The sequence below is a fragment of the Meleagris gallopavo genome, chromosome 5 (assembly GCF_000146605.3).
Source record: "Meleagris gallopavo isolate NT-WF06-2002-E0010 breed Aviagen turkey brand Nicholas breeding stock chromosome 5, Turkey_5.1, whole genome shotgun sequence".
NCBI classification, from domain to species: Eukaryota; Metazoa; Chordata; class Aves; order Galliformes; family Phasianidae; genus Meleagris; species Meleagris gallopavo.
The window spans coordinates 21256545-21278772 of record NC_015015.2 but is presented as its reverse complement, the minus strand read 5'-3'; the positions used below and the strand labels follow the sequence as shown (position 1 = coordinate 21278772).

At 39.5% G+C, this 22228-nt stretch overlaps 1 protein-coding gene across 1 annotated transcript; it reads right to left on the bottom strand.

The window, feature by feature from the left end:
* Window positions 1-130: 130 nt before the first annotated feature.
* Window positions 131-20125, bottom strand: LOC100541862 (RNA polymerase-associated protein RTF1 homolog). The gene is made up of 12 exons (XM_010711317.3): window positions 19991-20125; window positions 12381-12528; window positions 10455-10659; window positions 7851-7965; window positions 6218-6329; window positions 5240-5375; window positions 4608-4785; window positions 3556-3638; window positions 2483-2570; window positions 2290-2397; window positions 1653-1730; window positions 131-456 (listed from the first exon to the last, which is right to left on the bottom strand). The coding sequence occupies exons 2-12, from the start codon at window positions 12460-12462 to the stop codon at window positions 331-333; spliced, it is 1311 nt and encodes a 436-aa protein (XP_010709619.1). The 5' UTR covers window positions 12463-12528; window positions 19991-20125; the 3' UTR covers window positions 131-330.
* Window positions 20126-22228: the final 2103 nt, after the last annotated feature.

Here is a 22228-nt window from a genome sequence, read left to right as displayed (position 1 = left end):
AAGAAGGGAGGGATAAAGAAAATGACTGTCATTTATTAACTCTTACACAATAAAAAGCCTGTCAGCATTTTGCATCTTCATCTGACCACAGATTACTCTTATTGGAATGCAACTGCTACCAGGGTTAAAGAGTTTCTACTTTTGACATTTTTAACTGAATGACACATACAAGGAAGTGGAGGGAGGCGAATATTAGCAGAACCATCACTATGCAATCCATACAACAAAGAAACAAAGCCTTACAGTTAAAACGCTGCTGATTTAATTGATTTCATCACTCTTCCTAAAATAGCATCAACCGAAATACAGAAAGTGCCCAGTATCAGTTTCCTACCTGATGGCAGAAATGTTTTTTGTTCGTTGGCGATCCAGGGCCTCTGCTCTCTCCTCAAGTTCATTAAGCTGATCTTGAATCTGTTTGGCCTTATCTTGGTCCCCCAAGTCCTCAGCCATGGCCTTCAACCAAACAATAACTTATTAAGCACTACTTTTAAAAAAAACAAAAAACAAACCACAGAACCAGTCAAAGAAATGAGGGATAGACCAAATAATGAGCCAGCAAACCCTATTCAGTTGCAAATATCCTAACCACATATAATAAGAACACAGCAGAGAGCTAAACTCCCCTTTGCAGCTTAAAACAAAACTGGATTTCTCATTCTGAAAAATTCTGTGAACTAAAGACTACTTAGGAACACCAGTCTCAGCACTAATAGGACCAGTCAGCTAGTTGATTTAAGTTACATGATTTAAGCTACACATCTGAGTAAGTTTTAGTATTTTTATTTGCCAGCTCAAGAAAAGACTGATTATTTCTGCAATTGTGAGCTCCCACTTATTTTAGCAAGTTGGAGGGCAGAACGAAGAAGAACAGCTTATTATGCCATCTGGTGGTAACAAAAAGGAATTGCACCCATCTGCACCATAAAGCTAAAGATTTATATATTCACACTAAAAAATATACTAAAATATACTAAAAAATGACGACCAAACACTGCAGTTTAGCAGAAGAATGTAGAACTTATGATTAATATAAACTCTTAGGTTTTACTCTGTATGCAACACAAATATCCTGAGAAAGGGCTGCACCAAACAAAAACAACATTTTCTATCTTTGTCTTCTGAGATTCTTAAGACTCTTTGTTTACTTGTCTTCTGGGCTTTGGCTTCTCAGCACTGTTAAATCTATGCATTTCAGGAAGTGTACACGTGAAACAATTTAGTAGCAAGTACGTGTTTCAGCAATGTATTCTTTTCAACACAAACTGTTGGCTTTACCAAAGTAAAAACCTGTTACCCTCAAGCAAAAGGCAATTTAACACTAGCTTTGAAAACAATTGTCAAGTGTTACTAAGGAGTAGCTTGCAAAAAAATAAAAGGAAAACTAGTTTCTAAAGCTGAACAGTTTGAGAACTTCAAAGGACACAATGAGAGACAGCTAGAATTGTTGGCAATTGCCTTCAGTGAAAGAATGCAATAGCTTAAGCTGGGTTACTTAAGTATTCTGAACTCAGTAATGAATCTTGAGATCCACCTCTTAGCTGTATACTTAAAGTTGAGCTTTCAGCTGATTACTGCCAAAATCCAGAGGAGCTCCAGTTCTTCAAAATCAAAGACTGTACTAAGCTTGCAGGCATCGTCTCATCTCTCACCTTCTCCTTTAACAGCTGAGTTTTCTTCATAGCATAATTTGGAGGGGCTTTTCTGAACCTTTCCTTCTCTTTCACAATCTGTAAAACCAGAAGAAACAGCAAAGATACGCAGGTATGCAATGTCTACTTTAATACTTGTACTCTAGAAGCAGTAGATCAGTATCACCTAAGAAACATACTTACTGCCACAATATTTTACTCATGCTCTTTTTCTGCTGCATTTTTTATTTTGTGACTTGGTAATGATTTACAGTTCCATTCCCCTCACTTAACAACCTACAAAAATCTCATGCTAATCACATTTGGTCAGTATGAAGCAAATATTAGGCTGTAGGAACTGTAATAAATGCATCTATCACCATGCTGTTAGCTTTTTATAACTTAAGAGTTATGTTTCCATACTCTGATTAGGAGTTCAAAGCCCTGCAACACAAGTTCAAGAGGAGGTAACAAAGAACAAAGATGAAGTAAAGCAGGAATGTGAACCAAACAGCTGAATCACCAAGATACTCTATCCAGTTATAAAATCTCATTTTCTTTTTAGGAAGGTGACACCATGATCATTTTGCTTTGTAAAGGCTGATCTGCTACTCCGCTTTTAAGTACTGCCACAGCCTCACAATAACACGCTGTTTACCTCCTCAATATCCTGATCGTTAAACTTGTAGTTGAGAGCTTCTTTGATGGACACTTCCTTCTTGTTTATCTCATCTAATGTGGGTAACTGCATCCCAGCAGAAAACATCTAAATGAAATAGAAAGTTCATTTTTCACTTAGAATACCAGCTGTAGAAGGCTGCTGAGAAGAAATTAAAGTCTGGCAAACTTACCGCTTCCTTCCACTTCATAAACTCACTTTCAGTAAATTCCTGATTTGAGACAAACTCCAAACGAAACACACGCTGATCGCTGCCATGCCTGCAAGAAGAAAAATGTAACGTCCCTTTGTGAAGGTACAGAGCTGTAATCTTTTACTAGTAGGTAATAAACTGACTCATAAAACCCCAAAACAGACACTTAAGGCTACTCTTTTGGCTCACGTACTATTTATTCCTAACTTCAGTAAGATCAGCCACAGCTCAGGAGCTTCAGTCAGCTTCTAGTACCAACAAACAGTGCAAAGGAATCCTTGATGACATGTCTGTAGGGAACAGTAGTTTCCTCAGCAGAAAAAGGAAACAGACTTATCTCACACCTAAACTTCAAATACCCTATTTGGTGACCCAGGCATGATCTTTGGAAACAGAAAGCTCTTTCACATTTGGACCAGCAGAAGTAATCTGTAAGTTGTACTGAACTGTACCAAGTGCAGAAGACAGCTGCAGTTTAATTTCTCATTCATTAGTTAGTCAAGAGTCAATAAGCCTTGAAGATTACATTCTGTGGAGACCTGCTACTAACCACTACTAAAATTAGTTGCCATAACATACGTTTCAATCAAAACACAGAGTTCTCTTATACAGTAGCTTCTTATGCTACTTCAGATCACAGTGGATGCAGGTAAGACCTATTTTTTTCTGCTGTTACTCCATATTTTCACCCACATCTATTCTCCACATACTTTCCCATTTCTTCCAAATGATGAATTTCTTCTTGACCTATCTCACCAGGATGTTTTATAATGTAACTCTTAACCTTCACATGATCCTTGAAGGGCTGTAAAGACAAGCGAGAAATCTAAAACTACATTCAACTTCTTCCCTCCAGATTACTGTTGATGTTGTAACACATAACCAGACCTCATCACGCATGCCTTTAATACACTTGATTATCTCAACACTTGATTATAGCAACTGTGGAAAAAACTACAGAAGAGCTCTTGTCATCCCTCTGCAGGGAACATTACATGGTATAAAAACAACTTTGATTCATGAACCTGATGAGGGTTATTTTTGTATCTTACCGCAACTGCAGTCCTTTGTTTGTCCGGGTACCGCCGAGTTGGTAAACCTTTGCAGTCTCTACCACACCAGTTATTTCAGCAACCTGTACACAAAAGAAACAAAAGATGGATGCAAATGCATAGGTTCTTGTGTGTGTTCCCGTAACATATCTGGCATCTTTAAGTCTTTTCACTAGATATCAAAAACCTTAGTCTAATTAACAATTCTAACCAGACCAAAGCAAGCAGGACTCTTGAGCAGCCATTATCAGGTACTGAATTCATTGCACCATGTATCACCTTCAAATTGGCAAGAAGGATTTTTTGGTTGTTGTTATCTTCTTAGTCTACCTCCGAGCCAAACGATGCACACCTTCCTATTTCCCTTACATTAAATTAAACTAGGGTTAATTGAATTTCCCAAATGACACCATAGCTGTCCACATACTAAACACAGCCCCCCCTGGGACCATTTTAATGCAATTTTAGACAGTATTATTACTCCCTATGGCGGTAGTTACAGCAGCGATAGAAATACAGAACTGTGTTCAAAATCATCTTCTCTTCTAAAGCACACTGCTGTACTAGAAACAGTTTGTAATGTGAGAACTGAGATCATGCAGTAACTGGGGAACATTTCCAGAAGAAGGAGCAACTCTTACTCATCCTTACCCTGTCAGAGTATCCTGAGCTTGGGTTTCTTACACAAGTGAAGAGACAAGACAGCATGAACCAAAGCTAGAATACGCTTCATTAGTGCTCCTTCCCTCATAATACACACACACACACACACACACACCACACTGTATACATACATACACACATCTACAAACCTGTGTGTATCATGTCATCAGTCAGCTTGATTTAAATGTTTCCACATCTTTACCTATCTGAACACACAGTATTTACCTTAAAAGTAGTCTTCTCCATTTCTTTGGCAGCAACTACATTTTCTGTCTAGAAAATATCTTTTTACATTAATCACCCTATCACAGATACCTCAGAAGTACTAAGCTGCAAATATTGTATTACAGCACTACAAAAAGAGCTAAAACCCTTGGAACTAAACTCACCCGATAAACAGGTTTGCTATTATGATTCCCAATGCCAATACGGACAAAGCAACCAGTGACTGTCTTGGCAAAGAAAGGCATATGACACCAGCGTTCCAGCTTGTGCCGCGATAACCGTACTCGGTTCAGTTCTTCGGGCAAAGACACTGGCTGAGATTTAGGAGGAATTTCCTCTTTCCTGAGGTGGGAAAGGTGAGAAGGAAAATGAACAAAATAAGAGATATAATCATCAGAGCAAGGTGCAGTAGAAGTTCCAAATATTTAAATTACTAGTAAAAAGGAAAAAAAAAGAAGATTAATATACTAGCTGACTGTAGATATGTAAATTTAACATTCATGAGAAAGGTGTAATGCAAAGTCCCACTAACTAGGGATGTTACCCATTACCTTTGCTACCACAAAGCAGAAAGACTTGTGCACCAAGCCAGCACATCTCTCTCCCTAGCTAATATGCAAAGGTTCCGCAGCAGCTGAACTATATAAAATCTAAACTGTGTAAATTGGGATTAAGACAACACCTAGACACACTCATCTGTCCCCAAATAATTCTCTAAAACAGAAACATATCTACATAACATGATTACCTGTGTTTTTCATCACACAATAATCGTAGTCCTGTGTTTACTACTTACTCTTCCTCTTCATCTGAGGATGACGATCTGGATGAGCGATCACTTTTCTCACTAGACTTATCATCCTCTTCCTCCTCTTCATCATCAGAGTATACTTCACTAGTCTTTAACGGCTGTTTTTTTGCAAGCAATTCAGCTGGAGGAGAGAGAAAAAAAGAAAGCTGTGTTTTTTGTGCGTTGGGTTTTTTTTTTTTTTTTGGATAAAGTCTTATTTTTTAATGCTGAAATCTCACTGTTAAAAAAAAAAACACCAAAAAACCCAGCATAATCAGAAAGCTGTTATCTATATCAGATAGAAGTACCACATGTTTAAATCTACCAGCAAACTAAACACTCCATTGTATATATTTAAACTGAGAAATCAAAGTAATTTAATTGCCAACTTAGATCTCCACTGTAGCTATCTTCAGCTTCCCAACTTGACTGCATCTAGCCATAAAAGATAAGCATAATAACTAGATATACAAGTTAAAACTATCACAGTCAGACAACTTATTCTTATTTTGCATGGGAAAAAAAAAATAATCTCACATTTGGAGTGAGCCACAATTAAAACCCACCAGAAAAACAAAAAAGTAGTGCATTAAAAGTTCAGGGCAAGAAGGACAAGATGACTTGCCAGTGAAGAAACTAGCAAATGCAGACAAGATAGCACAAGTACAATAAACATGGTTTGGACGATCCAGAGATGAAGTAACAGACTCAAATACATGAATTAGACATTACTTTGTAAGTGGCATTCAGTAAAATATCAGGGAAATTTGCTCTGTTTTCAGATCATTCCTTATGGGGGAATAGAAATATAAAGAGTCAAGAAGTATCAAATAATTTTCTAGGTGATTATACTGGTCAAAAGACCAAGGAAGACGCAGACAGATCATTCATCCAAAGCGTAGGACTGTTGCATTAATTAGAAACATGCAGAAGCACTCGCAGAAAGCAAAAAAAAGCACAGAACAAACAACAAAGTCTTCATACCTGTTCTGTTCTTCCTTTTCTCTCTTTCTGCTTTTAGTTCCTCCATTGCCTGAGATTTCTTGTCTAATTTCTCATCCCGCTTTGATCGTCGCTCTTTGTTATGTGACGTGACCTAAAAATATGCACAGAAAGTCCCTCAGCACTGGGGAGCAATTCAAAAATGAAAACGAAAACAATGGTTTGCAGACCAAAAACTCTTCAAATGGAAAATATTAACAAATTCAATTTTAAAATAATCAGGTTACTTGTGTTTTGTTTTGTTTTTAAGTTTGTTCTTGCATAGTCTAGGGAAGTGTAAATTTATAAAAATAAAGGATTTTTGTACTTTGTATCAAGAATGATTAACACATTTATTCTTCAGCATTTCTGCCATCAATCTCAAGCTCCACATAAAGATAAAAAAAGACTAGAGGAATAAAACCAAACTAAAATTCTGTAACTAACAAGTCATGAAGAAAAAAAAAAAAGGGATAAATATTAGTCTCAAAGACTACGTCTATGGCCAAAACAATCATTTTCCTTCAGCAGCAAGGAGAGCTGTTAAATTACTGAAATCAGATATGAAGTTAAGTGTAAAGTCTGCAATAGGAATACAAATCCAAAATATTGGAAGTCTTCTAATTCTTATTAAGGTTCTAAGTAGAATACTAAGTAACGTTAGAATGCGGTTTCTGTAACACGTAGTCATTTGAAGTCAGTCAGTCATTTCTGGAAGGCTACACTTTTATGTACGTGTATGTATGCGTGCATGAGCACACTCGACATACATATTATATATGGACTGTATGTATAAGTACATTCATATGCAGGTACATATGTGGAATTGAGACGGGCAGGGGGAACTCAACCAATTTCACGTGGGCCTGAGGGAAAATTCATCTCACCCAACTTGATGTAGGTGGTAAACATCTATTTCACTAAAAAAATAATGTAGGCTGAATTGCCCCCTCTGAATACATCCTTCTGTACTGCACTGAGGAGGCAAGCAACTACAAGAGTAAACAAACAACTAGTTCACAGATGGTAAGTTAAGCAAGATTAATTTCATCACATTCTGGGAAGCTAACTGTCCAGACTTCTAAATTAAAGGCAGGCTCTCAACCTAACAATTCAGCCATTTGAAACTATAATTCAGTTCCACAGACTTCACTTACACACACAAGAAATGGCATTGCCCTCTTCCTCCTAGAGATAGAAAAAAAAAGACAAAAAAAAAAGACTTGTGTCTCTTCTAGAATTCAAGCTATTCCTTCACACACAATTAAAAAAGCTGAGTAGCTTCTGGCACTCTCAAACTTTCATTTGTAAGAAGGCAGCATATGAGAATTCCAGATTGAATGACAAGCCTTGTCACAGGAACTCTATATGTAGCCACAACTCGTTCTTTATTTTGCGTTTTTCATTGAAAAGAATTATCAGCGCACCCCTCAGCAGGCCAAAGATGTCAACCTCTTTTTAAATGAACTGAAAGGCTAAAGATAGCTTGAGCATAGAAATGAAGCAAATCTTGACCTGCTTACTGTGCTGTTTGACATTTTTAAGGGAAAAATGTCAGGGGCAGGGAGAAACAGCATCCCATCTCCTGTTGCCAAGGAAAAAAGAATTTGTTAGTAAGACACATTTCATTTCCTACCTGGGATTCTTGGATCTGTGTGAGTTTTTTCTTTTCCTGCTCTTCCTCTTGCTTTTTCTTTTTCTCTTTCTTTTCTTTCTTTTTTGCTGTTTTCAGTTTTTTCTTGATTTCAAATCTATTAGATATTTGAAAGAAAAAGTGCATGAGAGAACGCTCCCTTCTGAAGTGAGCAAAGTACCATTACATTGCTATCTCAATTTAACTGGTCAGTAAACTTCAAGAAACATTTGCACTGCTTGGCCTAAGACAGTTAACCCCTTAGCTCTGCCCCACAACACTGGTGGGTCTTGCCCCATTCCCATCCTCTCTATTCCCCAAGAAAAACAAGACAAGGAGAAGCTGAGCACAATAAAGTTCAGGCTTACAGAAGATGAGAGCTAGCCTAAAGGGGTGGGGAGACCACATGCTAATAGTTTCTCCCAAGAACCCTATCCTTACTTCAGCTTAATTTTTGCCAGAATAGCGACCATTGCATGCTGCCTTCAGCTATAAAAATAAAATTAGCTTTTACACATGATTTGAACCTTAACAGCAAAAAAACTTGGTTCTTTTGAGCCACCACCATGCTAACTTCTTCTGCTGAAACTCAACCTGTCTACCTGAACTCACAGCAAGTCACCTGCTACAGCACATTCCATCAGACTCAGGCATTTTTTGTGATTTACATGCTTCTATTTTGACCTTCCCTAAACATGTTATCCTGAAATCTCATTTTTAGCCACTGTACTCAGAAAAGTCAATTCTGCTGGAACCATCCTGTGGCAGATTCCACTGCAGCATATACTGGTCACCGCTTTAGCAAAGTGTGCATGTGGATTAACAAGCAAAAGCTTCCAGCAACTGAAATTTAAAATGAATTATCCATGTGCCATGTTTCACCTTTAAAACAAAGCATAACACACAGGACACAGGCGTTGTGTCACATGCCATGTCTGCTGTAATCTCCAAAGATTTAGCAAAAGATACATAGAGACAACATTTTGAACCATTCAACTTACCACAAGAAGTTAAATAACTATCCCTCCCACAAACCACCTCTTAGCCCTACCTGCTAACCCTTTCCACAGAACAGAACAGGACAAACTTGTTTAGGATTGTATCAGAAACTCGAGCTTAAATTCTTTTGCTAGTTTGTATCAAGTATTTTCATGTGATTACTTTAAAAGAAAAATATTCACTTAAAAAAAAAAAACAACTGTGAATGAAATCCAGAAAAACGATGGCCTTCTACCTGATCTAAGCCTAATCTTTCTCCCATTTCGATCTGTTTGAGGAGGGCAGCGGACAAGAAAAGACACAGCAAGTAGTATTAAGAAGCACTTCAGTCAGTGCTCTAGTTATGCCTTGGATAACTAAGCTGATTGTATTGATTTGATTCATACAATAGTGTCCATCCTCTAGTGGAATTTCTCAGCAAACAATAAAAAAGTCACTGAAGAGGGAAGAAAATGAAGAAAACATGCCCCACATACACCAATCTTTTGTTACATATGTGGAGAAAACAAGTGAACAGCCTACAAGGAAGCTGCCTGACAGTAAAGCATTACAGCAACGAATAAAACCAGAACAGCTAAGGCAGAAATCCACAAATGAACCCTGGAAAATGATATGTCCAAAACCACTCATCTATATCTCAACACCCCTCCCTTCTACTAAGCCCCCAGCAAGCTTTACACCCACTGTAACTCTGCTCTGTGCTTCACTATTGCTTTTTGAAAGATTTGACGAAGCTCTAAGGAACTTTATACTTTGTCATTTTCCAAAGTAGCAGCATATGACAGTCAATACAGGAGAGACATATGAAGAAGTAATCCTAATGGCTGTCATCTACTGCTTAAAGAAGCACACATGGATAACCACACACATTCAGCAGCTATGAAACTTGCAGAAACCAACCTTTTTCAAGAACATGCAGAATTTCTGCTATATGCTTTAAACAAGCTTTAAGGACAATTCACACAAAAATCTATCATGAAACTTAACCTGCTTTAGAGTGCTAAATGCCTAGACCTCAGACATGAGAGCACAGTCAACACAGCCTCCACACAGAAAAGTCCAAATTAAGAATACAGAAAAAATATCTGTAAAGAAAGATCAAGCTGGAGAATATTAATCCTAAAACACGGGACACTTTGATCTCAGTTTCCTGTACAATGGTATCTATGAAAAATAACAGAGGGAATAACAATTTTATGTGAACGCAGAAGTGTTCTCTGCTTTTCAGTTTGATCCTATGCAAGAGTTAGACTTAATCACTTGCAATCTGCTGGACTGTCTAGCTGTTTACTCCGTTTTTCTCCTTTATTCCCTCTCCTCATTTTTTTAAAATTATTATTATTATTCAGTGTTTTAAACAAATAACGTAAGTTACCTGCAAGTCACAGAAACAGCAACTTAAGTTACATAAAGTTTACTTCATATAAATGAGAAAATAAACATTTCACACAATATGAAATACGTAGGATATGTTATACGTCACTGTTTAGGTGTAGGATTTCATTTTAACAGTTTAACTGAACGGTGCACTGCAGAGGATTTAACTCAGCGCTGTTTACACAACAGCCTGTATAAACACGCTATCAAATATCAACAGTCTAAATTTACCTTCTCTTTAGCACTTCTCTCTTCTCTATCCGATTAAACAGCTCCTGTTCTCTCTCCTTTTCTGTCATTTGTTCCAGTCGAGCCCGGTCTTCTTCATCTCCCATAAGATCTTCTCCATAGCCATCATGGAATTCCTCATCTTCAGATGAAGAATCTGAATCTGAGCTAGATGAGGAGCTGTTGCTTTCCGAGTCAGACACTTCTCCTAAAACAAAATCACAAGGCAGTAAAATTCAGCTGGGGCAAAGCCCAACCACTTCAGTGTAGTGTGTTAGCAGAGGGCATATATATGAAAGTATATATAATAATAAAGTGTAATAAAAACAAAACCCACTAAATATTTTAATAGAGGAAGATACATACTGCAAAAAATGATGGAACGAGTAGTACTGCGTATGAACAAGATGCGTTACAGATAAAAATTCTTTGCAGAACAAGAAAATCTTAGGAGCCCTTCTGATTACTGTTTGGGTCTTAAGGTTAGATTTCTATGCCTACATGCTTACGTTACTTAGAAGTTTCCTGGACATCCATAACACCTGTGTGTGTTCACACCCCAAATGCCCCTATGAACCACATCAATATTCCTTACTGTAGCAAACGAAGTAATCAAAAATTGTCTTTTGAAGACTGCAACTGTAGGCACTGCTACATCACAAGATGGAATTAAAGCACACTACCCTTGTAACTGTCAAAGTTGCAAAGTGAGCTCCATTACAGTAATAAGTACCCCCCAATTACACCTGGGCTTAGGGAACAACTGAATCCCCAACGATATTAGGTAACACTACCTTTGAACTTGATCCAATGCTGTGATTATCTCACCTAATCAATCAATTACACCAAAATCCAAAAGCAAACAGATACTAGAAATCTTTATTCCACTGTCAGTCAATCCTCAGTATTTCTGGAAATTTCCAGCTTTGCAACCTTACTCACTTACTTACAAGCCTTGGTTTGTATGTGCTTATAGGTACAGGTTCAGTCACTTCATGCTTTGGACTGTTTCCACTGTGCTTAACATACCTAGATCTGTAAGTTTCTTCAAATGCTTTCTTAACTTTGATTTTTTAGTTATAACTCCAGTTTATATTAACTAATCACCTGCAAACCCTCATAGACATGATAAAAACAGGAAAGAACACAAGAAGTCTGCCCAGCGTAGAAACATTCAATAGTAATGTTAAAAAAACAAACAAACAAACAAACACCTGACAAAGTTGAAGAATTAAAATCGTGACAAATTTAAGTGTAAATGTGCAAAAGATCTGATTCAGGGCAAACACGTAAGATAAGCTCCTGCTTGCATTACAGAATCACAGAATTGTAGGAGTTGGAAGGGACCTCCAGAGATCATTGAATCCAACCCTCTGATAAAGCAGACTCCCTACAGCAGTTGCACAGGTAAGTATCCAGACAGATGTTGAATATCTCCAAAGAAGGAGACTCTGCAACCTCTGTGGGCAGCCTATTCCAGTGCTCCATCACTCTCACAGTAAAAAAGTTCCTCCTTAATTATTTAATGTTACATTCATTTTCTTTGTTGTCACAATAATTCTGTGAAGGCAAAATACACCAGTTGGAATAAAAGTAAATGCTACCCACAGTACAGGTGGAAGGAAGAAGAGTGCTTTCCAGGAGAAAGTCAAATAATTACGTCACACATTCTTCAACTGAAGCAATATTGAGTGGTGCATTTCCAGTGGAATGCCATAGCCACACTATGTTCAATTACATTAAAAATACATGCCTGGAGCCATGGCAAGTTCAAGTCATTCAGTCTGCCAGTAACATAGAAAAAAGCTCTCTCAAGAAGTCTTTAACATCACCATTTAGCTTTACTTTACACTATACCCAAAGATGTAACTTCACTTGGCATTCTGCTGTAAGTACATGCTGTATGGAGATGGACAGGTATTCTCTTACCCTCTTCAGGTGCTGAGCTCTCAGCTGAGCTGTCTTTATCTGAGCTGCCTGAAGAGGCAGCTTTGTTCATCTGTTTCTTCATGGCTCCTTTCTTCTCTGCCTTACCCGCCTTTCCCTTTTTTTTGTTTTTAGAACCTCCAACAGTCCACTGCAAGGAAAAGAAAAAACAAACAAGAAAGGGATCACAACGCAGGAACACTGCTCCTCCCTTCTGCATCCCTCCTCAAAACACAAGAGGGAAAATGACTGGGAAAAAGTCCAGTATCTGACAGCAACAAATCAATCATACAAAGGGTGGGTGGGAAGAGGGAAAAAAAATATCAGTAGGTAACTCAGTAAATGAAAGCATTTTATGGTAGCTTTTTACTTTCACTTATTAAAGGAAAAAAGTTATCATTTCAACCTAACAGTTGACAGAACACTCCTTTAAAATAGGATGAACACTTCAGAGTTCAGTCTAATGTACACAGGGGAAAAATTACTGAAGATAGATGCCTAAGAAAACAATTTAAGTAACAGGTGTCCAGGTGTATTTGTAAAGGTCATCATCAGCTTACTACTATTAAACAGAAGAAGCAACAGATGCATCTCTGAAACTAGTTTGTTCAAGAACAAATTTTAGATTTCATAAAGGAACACTCATTTCCTGAGGTTTATAGAAATCTCAGTTTTGCCAAGAGTTCGCAGTACCGCATTTTTATGCCAACAAACCAACAGCATACTCCTTCTTAGACAGTAGTGCCACCTTCTGCACCTTACGTATAGTCCACAAGTCAGAACCACATCAGAATCACAAAAGAAAAAAAAAGTCTAGGCTTAATTTTAACTTTGTCTTAGCACCGTATCTTCACTTTCCAAGTTTGGGATCTATGCCACCACATATACATGAGCATCAACTTGAAGCACTAGACTCTCGGGAGAAGAGACAGTATTTACCTTAGTGTGACTTCTTACTAGTCACATTTTTTCCCAGTCCCAACCACGTGGTAAAGCCAGAAGGGAACAGAATTGACAAGGATGGTCTGTAGAAGATTTTAAGGCTTTACAGTGTTTTGCAACATGCTACATCTCCTAGAATTTCTCTAGATTCTCTCTTCAGAAGTAAAATAGTTTGTTTCTCAATAAATATATATATAAATATATATAAATTCATAGCTGTATACTGCCCTCACCACTCACGCACATCAACGCTCAAGCATGCCACCTATTCCCCTCAAAAAGGAAGCAAGCAATGACAAAAGCAAGCATTGTTTCGCATAACTGAGATCTTCTATTGAAGATTATAGGTTTTATTTCAACTAAATTATATATATTCATAAGTATGTTTATATGTATTTACATTTAATCTTCAGTGTACACACATTTCAGGCTTCTTCATCAAATCTGACTTCCACTTCCACATCTTTGGAGTGTTTCAAAAACCAAGATTCTCCAAATGGAATTCAACCAAGTAGTCAGAAACTACTACCTCGTCTATCAATATCCTTAAAATTTCCTACCTTTTGATAAAAGTCACAACCATCCTTGTACCTTCCACACTAGTGTTGACTTCAACATCACTTTAACTGTCAGCGACGCATTCAAATTTATCTGTCAAAGGTCAGGCAGGAATTCTCTTTTCTGAGATGTAAGAACAGCTACCTAGTGGTGAGCCTTGGATTGCAATCCATCCCTCAATCTGTTTTGCATCACAGGACAGGTGAGAAGCTGCACAGAAAGCATCTGATTTTATATCAGCCTGAACTTGTGTTTACAACTTTACCGGCTCCCATATTGAAGCTCTACTTGTTCAGTGTCACAGTGCTGCTGTGCTTTACCAGTATTGCCACTAATTATCCTGGTCATCCATGCCCAAGAAAAAGAAATAAAAAAGCCGTGAAATGCTTGGCAACTCACAGCCCAAACTGAAGTCTCCAGCCCCTTCCTCCTATTCCAGCACATCTGCAGAGATCAGAAAGGCAAACACATGTTCACAGCTAACGTTAAGTAAAAACATACATTCAGATACAGTCACCAGAATTTGTTAGTCTTGCTTCCCTTCCCTCCATCTCAGACATAGAACCATAGCTTCCAAAAACCTGTCCTTCACTGCAGCTCCTCCAGTTTCCCCTTTCCTTGCTCAAAGCAGGCAGCGCTGGTCAAAACTTCCCATACAATAAAGCTATAAAGCCTGCTCTGCGCAGCCCCTGCCTCCTTGGCTACCACCTGAAAACCCTCCACGGTTCCAGATGTAGCAAGTTAATAAACCCATGAAGTAGTGTGCTGTAACATTGCTTTCTGCTCAATTTTTAGTAATATTGAACGATAGAACTTTATGGTTCAGTCACAGGAAGTAGACAGAAAATATTTCAATTTTCCCTCCTGCTTCAGAGGTTCACAGTGCTAATTGCTTACATATTTCCCCAAGAAGCCCAAGCGAAGATACAGTATCCAGAATGGACTGCCAACACAAAGTGTCCTTAAAGTCAGCCAGATTTAGAAGTCAGCTTCTAAAAAAAGCAACCAAACAAAATGATTGAAGAAAATCATTTATAGTCCAGGAAACCTGGACCATACTTCAAACAGAGAGATGAAGAGCTCAAGAAGAGAAAAAAAGTGAGCTGTGACTGTACAGAATGAAGTAGAATTCTTGCTAGTGCTACTCAAATAGCCATTAGCCTATTCACACAGTACCCAAACATATTAGCCATTCAGTTTTTCTTTTTGCAATTAGCTATTCTTCTTGCTTTTTACATCAAATTGGGCAGTTGTAAAACTAAGTTTACCAGCCCATCCTTGCCATATCCTCCCCTTCTGAACAAGTCTATATATATTTTTTTATAATTAAAAACAAACAAACAAAGGGCAAATTACAAGTCACAATTCAAAGCAGATCAGGACCCTCACCAACGTGTTCTTTTTCTAGCCTGGATGAACTTACATGCCATGACAACGCAACATCTTCAGTGCTCAAGTACCAGGACAGCTTCAAGAGTACTGCTGCCTGTTTCATGATGCTGACCCACACCATCAGAGGCAGACCTTGGAAGTATGGCAGTACGGATGCGACACAGTGAGGCAGTCAGTAGTGTGCTTCAGCAGTGGCAACAGTGGCTCACCTCCACTGGTGCAGATTTTTACCAGTGTGGCAGGCAGGTTCACAGGCATGGCTGTACGACACTTTGTAAGCTGGGTTAGTGCCAATCGTTCACCTCCATTAACGCCACTGACAAAAAAAAGGCAGTTCTCCACGCAAGACAAATTGCAGTTTCAGACAGAAGACAACAGCAGGTAGCATGGACATTAATAAATGGCAGGATTTATAGCCTTTAGGGTTTTTCAAGATGACGATGATCTCTACCACCACCCTCACAACTAAATAATGAATAAAAATCCCTTGTTACTTCTCCTGTCTTTCAGGATCTGTACCCATCATTCAGAGAGCCTCAAACACCTACACAGTGACTACTGTCTAGCAATTAGAAAACTTAAGGGGTCATTTCAGGCCAAGAGGAGACTTGAAGTATAAACACCAAAACGGAAAGGGGAGGAGCAGGCAAAGGAAAGACTTTCTAAAGTCATGGAAGAGGCTTTTTTCAGGAACTAGCTGAATGAAGGCCAAAATCCACCTGTCCTCCCCTATTGTCTGAATCTCACTCAAATCAGCTCACAAAAAAAGTAACTAAGAAAAAAGAATACATTTAGTAAGTTTAATTTCAGTCAGTAAGCTGCAAATTAACATTTGCTCTGGAGTTATTTTTAGAAGTCACTGTACTGAAAAACACTGAGACCTGCAGAGAGACAACATAGGAATGGCAGATACCAGTTCTTAGGAAGCACTGTACTCCACAATTTGGACCTCTTGCAGATTCTCATGCTCTGAAATCTGTGTCCCTTGTAGGTTATTCCCATGCTAGCCTCCAATTTAAAGTTACTCACCAACTAAACTTTGTATCTGCTTTGTTCCCAGCTGGTCTACATCACTTCTTTGTGCATGTTAGCCTCCATACAATTAGCCTGCACAACTCAGGTTGACATTTGCATACCTGGGGTGTGTGCTACCATTCTAGCAGCCACCTTTATCTTCCTTAAGGATATCTCTACTATTCTGTGTTAACAGCTGAAGGAAATTGTCTCTACAGAAACCCGAATTAGCAAGCATACAGCTATGTAGAGGCAAATTAAAACCCACTGTTTAAAATTCTTTAAGTTTGAAGAAGTATGGCAAAGGCCTCACAGAATACGTTCAGTCTAACAGGCATAGTCAAGCAGCGTTATGAAACAAAAGCACACAGGGAAGACATTTAACACAGTAATCTCTACAAACCCACAAGATACCCCAAAACAGAAGGAACACATGCAGTTTTCTGCTTATCTGTGATTTACCAAAGCTCTTGAACTTTAAACACAGTAAGGAGATTTAAACTTTCAAGTCCTTTCCTAGTAACAGCAGTACAAACCCTTCCAAGCAGAGCGCTATTCAGAATTGACTTACTGCCTGCATGAACTCTGCTTTACCTTTTCCTCTGTTCCACAGCCCTTAGCATGGCTGAAGATTTTGTCTCCTCCTACAAAATCTGCCTATAAAGGCCAAAAAACAAATCCTCAGTGAATTCCAGTCTGGTAACAAACATTCACAACCTAAATTTCCATGCCCTGAAGTATCTTCTATTAACACCCTACAGCTGCTAAAAGGCACAAGCAAACCCTTCAATGCATTAGAATGAGTGTAAAAAGGTGCCGTCTTATACAAGCATTGCTATCACACCCTTCAGGAGCATTGCTGCTTTTTGTCTAAACTAAACTGATGTTAGTGAAGCTGTTCCAGGAGTCATCCAAGCACAGCAGAGAGAATTATCCATGAGCGACAACGCCAGGATAAAAGGAAGAGCAAAAACCTGGAGTGAACCTACCACAACACCATCTACACAACACCTTCAATCCACAACCAGGCCAACATGTACTTCTAACGCAGTAGCCCCAAAAGCAACTGACTACTAGCAAACATACAACAGGTTAATAACAGTCTGGGATGTGAGCTCATTAATGGTCATGGCCACATATTGCTCCACAGATACAGAAACTGCCCTTAAACCTGCGTCCAGCTTACTGCATCTCTTTGAGAAGGTGGTGGTACTTGCTAGCACAAAGCTTTGTGGGCATTGCTGTTCATCTGTAGTCTAAACAGCAGTTCAGCCAGCTCAGCCATGTATATTTGGCAGACCCACCAGAATACGATTCAGTGCATCTCTCCTACTTCATCATTTATAGCTCACCCTCAGGCTCTTGGCTAGATAATCTGATTAAGACAACACAGGTCCTTAAGAAATTATAGACCCCACTATTCACACACAATGAACATCCAATGTGGCTGAGAGCTTTCACAGAAGTGCACTCTCACTGAAACATACAATACATAGGTGATAAAGATCTCATAAAATCACTTGGGCACCACTATACACATTGTGTGATTTGTACAAGCTCTTATCCCTTAATTGCAAAAATGCATCATCTTTCTCTGCCCCATGTTCTCCAAATTTACTTCCCTATGGAAAAGTAGAATGTGGCATTAAGCCTCCAAAGCAGAGATTGAGGCACCTTTCCTGTATATATGCAATGTATCAACTATCCCGGAACATTTAGGGCTAGCCAGGAACCACAAAGGATGTAGGCTTAAGCACATTTACCCACAGCAACAATTTCCATGCTGCTGCCTCAAAGTCCTCATCTTCCAGGAAGTCAAGCAAAATGGTTTCAGCTTCTAGACCCCTCCTCCTAACCCCCAAGCCTGAGCAAACTCCAGAGCAACCACAAGAGCACTAAGCAAGACCAAGGCTGTTTAAGCAGGAACATTAAGTAGTGAAGTCCAGGGATGCACACAACAGAGTGACTGGCTAAAGCAGAACTGTTGTAAGCTGGCCTGTCTCACCCTGCTACGAGAAGCAGTTCAGAATGCATACTTCAGGCACAGGAATAGAAGCGTGTCCTAAGTACCACTTCTCTAAACCTTTTCCTCCTGCTGCATGGAAGTCAGAAGAACAGTATTGGGAAGAAATGTTACACAGATTCGAAAATTCCAGTTGCACAAGGGACAAGAGAGTTACTACTGCATCTGTAAGGTCTGTGCGTATCAAAAAAGACAGACTTCAAAAACATTTGTTTTCCCTGCACTGCTAGGAATGCACTGCTGTACTCCACATTTAATGGAAAGGTAAAGCTTACATGTAGTTACACTGAAAAAAATTGAATAATAGCATTTATTCTATTTTCAGAGATAAACATGCGGGAGAAGACTTTATAATTAAGGTGCTCTTCAAACATGCTTACATTTCCAGATGAACTGTTCACCCAGCAGCATGGGATAAATATTGCTGTGTGCCATGAGTTCAGAATACTCAAAGCAACAGGTTGAGTGGTAGCTCAGTAAGATGGCTAACATTTAGTCCATTCACAATTTTCTCAGTCCTTATTTGATAGTAACAATAATAGCAACCAATTTGCTGTGGTGTTTTTTTGTTGTTGTTGTTGTTTGTTTTTTTTTTAATAAATGCTTGAAACAGAGTCCCAACCATACTTATTAAAAAAAAAAGTCCAGCAAGAATCTACACCACTAAACATACTAGTGTGTGTGCACTCTTAACATGCACTGGAATAACTTCCAGAATCCCAAATGCTAAACAGTTAATAGTTCATCACTGGTTGATCCTGCAAGCTGTCATAGTGAATAATCCTTCCCATTCTATTGAGAGGGGGGGAAAGCAGAACAGTTCCTTCCTTCATTGTTAAGGACAGATGTAATAAGAGACCTGCCATAATACAGAAAGCTTGCAAAGATGTTTTTAACCCTTCAAGAAAATGTTCTTATTTAAATAACTCAGTGACCCATTTGTCAGATCCTCTGTTTTAATAAATCAATTTCAATTTCCACTTGCGTAATAAAGCACAGACTTTTCCTCAGCTCTAGAATGTAGCACCAGATAATAAAAAGACACGTAGCAGACCTGCCTATAGCACTGCTATACAAGAGTTTGTCAAAACCCTAAACCAAAGTAATTCTAAACTCTAGCCTGCCTTCCTTTCTTCAGAACGGCCACCAAAACCAGACCCTGCTGCACATTCAAATGGTCAAAGTATTTCACTGTAGAGTTACTAGAGAATCAAAGCAGCAAAATAGGACAGTTCTGCTGTGAATCAGTCCTACCTGCTTTAGCCCTCTTCTCTGAGGAAACTGTCTCCCAAAGCTGAACACCTCACCCCCCTGAATTCAGAGTCCAGCTTCAGCTACTTCATTATCACATCAGCCACAAACATTACACAGCAAAAACACTAGATTTAAGGAGACACATCAGAAACATTCATACCAGATGAACATGGGATTAAACAAGCAGCCAACTTTACCACATTCACACTATTTTGTGTACAGTTACTCCAAGCTTGATACTTACAAAAAAGATAAGACTTTCTGAGTACACATCCTCTGGGCTAAATGGTTCTCCATCAGTTCCACTGACAGCCTATCCCACTCGACAGTATAAGCAAGCTAAATACACCATGTGACAAATACTTCTACTGCAGAGGTAGAGTCAGACAAATAACCCATCAGAAGTTCACTGCTAACATGACAAACTCACCTCATCATCGCTGTCCGATGTCTCGGAGTCCGAAGATGCTGTAGGTTTGCTCACTGGTGGCTCCTTTTCCTCAGAGTCACTGCGTTTCCGTTTGGCCAATGACAAGAGCTCCTGGTGGGAAAAAACACACGCTGCTTTTAAAAAGCCATAATTAGTTCTACCTATCCAGGTCAGCGCACGCGCACCTTCCCTGCGATATTTGAGTGGAACGGGATTATCCCCACTAACTGGGAAACAAAGTCTACTCAGGTTTCATAAATATGCATATACTGGGAGTTTTAATACAGCTGAATGTTACAAAGGCATTTTGAAAGCCCTAAGTAGTAAATACCATCATTTGATGTGAACAAGATCAAATACATTACCTTTGGGTCTGTGATATTTAGATCAGGTAAAAATTTAGAAAACCCTAATTACATTGCATAGCATTAACCCCGAAAGCCAAATGCCACTAGAGAGTCTAGTGCAATCAGTGCTGGAGCAGTTCATCTTGCTTCCCTTTTATCTTTCAAGACATTTGCAACCATACATGTTATAAAGGAGATATATCACGGCTGATGCTTTTAGTGAGACTGTTCAACTCTGTTTCACTATCCCTAGGTGCCACAGAATGCACTAAAAGCAGCGGACACACACAGAGCAGGCACCAAGCTCAAACTTGTGGAGAAAGTCCAAAAGCCACACAGGTAATCACAAAGAAGTAACGGCTCACAAATAAACTCACAGTTTGCAGTGAGTAAACTCTGCTCACAGACTGTTCAGGTGACAGAAGCAGTAATTCAAAACAATTATTTCTGAAGCTGAAGTACTGTCTTTGTAGTCTATGACAAATAATTTATTATTAAAGCATTGCTCTGGGGCTGATGAATCTTAGCAGTGAGTAAACATAAAGCCACACCAACTTCTGCGGGCTTGGGAAGACAATACTGGATGGGCTAGAACTAATTTCACAACTGGAAGATTATTTCCACAGCAAACAGATTAGAGTTTAGGACCTCAAAGGAGAACATAAACATTGCCGAAACTGACAGCCTATGCTTTTACCAACAAAGTTGGCAATGACACTTCACAAACCATTTTCTGAAGACAACATCCTACACCAATAGAACGTATTTATACAATAAGCAGCTCTCTTTAGGAAACATCTAGTGTTTTCTACAATCATTTTCCAGACATCACCTCTAACAACTGTTGCTAAGTAGTACTTACTTCAACACAGATTACCTTCCATCATGATATCCTGGAGTTAACATTTACTGCTGCCTTTACTCCAAGCAGTTTGCCTCTTTTCTTTCTAGCCTTACTCTTTCCATTTTCTGTGTCAGCACATGAAAAAGGCTCCTACTCCTTTGATTCAATCAGCCCAGCTCCCTAACGGAAGCTGTCAAGCATTTAACCAACAAGGGCCTCACTCAACACACACTCATCCTTGAAATCTCACGTCAGGAACAGCCCCGCTGCACAGTTTTCACCCTTACACGTGCATGTCCCTGCTGCGCACAGCTCCCCAGGGGACGAAGCAAAGGCAGACAACTTTGGTGTCACCACCAACCAGCACTCAAGTAGAGCTGTAGATGCACGCTCTGTAGATGCTACACAAGTTGCAGTCGTTGCTCCACCATCGCTCTTGCTTGCCTTATCTATGCTAGCGCTAGACCAACTCCTCCTGTTTTCAGGTTCTGAAGCGACTACGGAATCAATACAGCAGGGTGAGAAGCTGACAGCTTTAGAGGGCAGCAAGATCAGTACTATCAGGGCAGGCTCTGCTATGGAATGTTTGTCTAAAGGGGCGTAGAAATTGCAGCTCCAGTCTGCAAAAGCATTTCTGAGCATTTGAGACCAGTGTTATTTATTTATTTGCAAGACAGCAACAGCTTCTCTGTTAAGAACTCAAATGTCCAGCATACAACTTGAACAGACGCGTGGACTCCAGCACGTGAAACCAACCCAACTTCTTCACAGAAGAAGGGTGGCCACAGAAGACACACCGCACTTGGCCTACATCTTTATTTACCACCTGTCAGCACGTGCCGCCCCGAGAGCTGAAGCGCCGAGAAGGCCCGTCCAGAGAGGAGCACATCCCCTCCTGCGGCCCCGCGATTCCCACAGCGCGATGCCCCACACCGCACCCCCAGCTCCGGGAGGCGCCCGCCGGCAGGGCACGCGGTCCGAGCGGTTCCCATCAGCACAGACGAGCAAACAGGGCCCGGGAGAGAGCACCCGTTCGCAGCCCCCGGG

Excerpts from the sequence above, each read along its gene's own strand:
- LOC100541862 (XM_010711317.3), bottom strand. The coding sequence starts at position 12,462 with ATGAAGAAACAGATGAACAAAGCTGCCTCTTCAGGCAGCTCAGATAAA. Across the intron at positions 1,731-2,289 it reads ACGATCAGGATATTGAGGAG|ATTGTGAAAGAGAAGGAAAG; the intron begins GTAAACAGCGTG and ends CTGGTTTTACAG. Across the intron at positions 457-1,652 it reads CTCAGCTGTTAAAGGAGAAG|GCCATGGCTGAGGACTTGGG; the intron begins GTGAGAGATGAG and ends GTTTGGTTGAAG.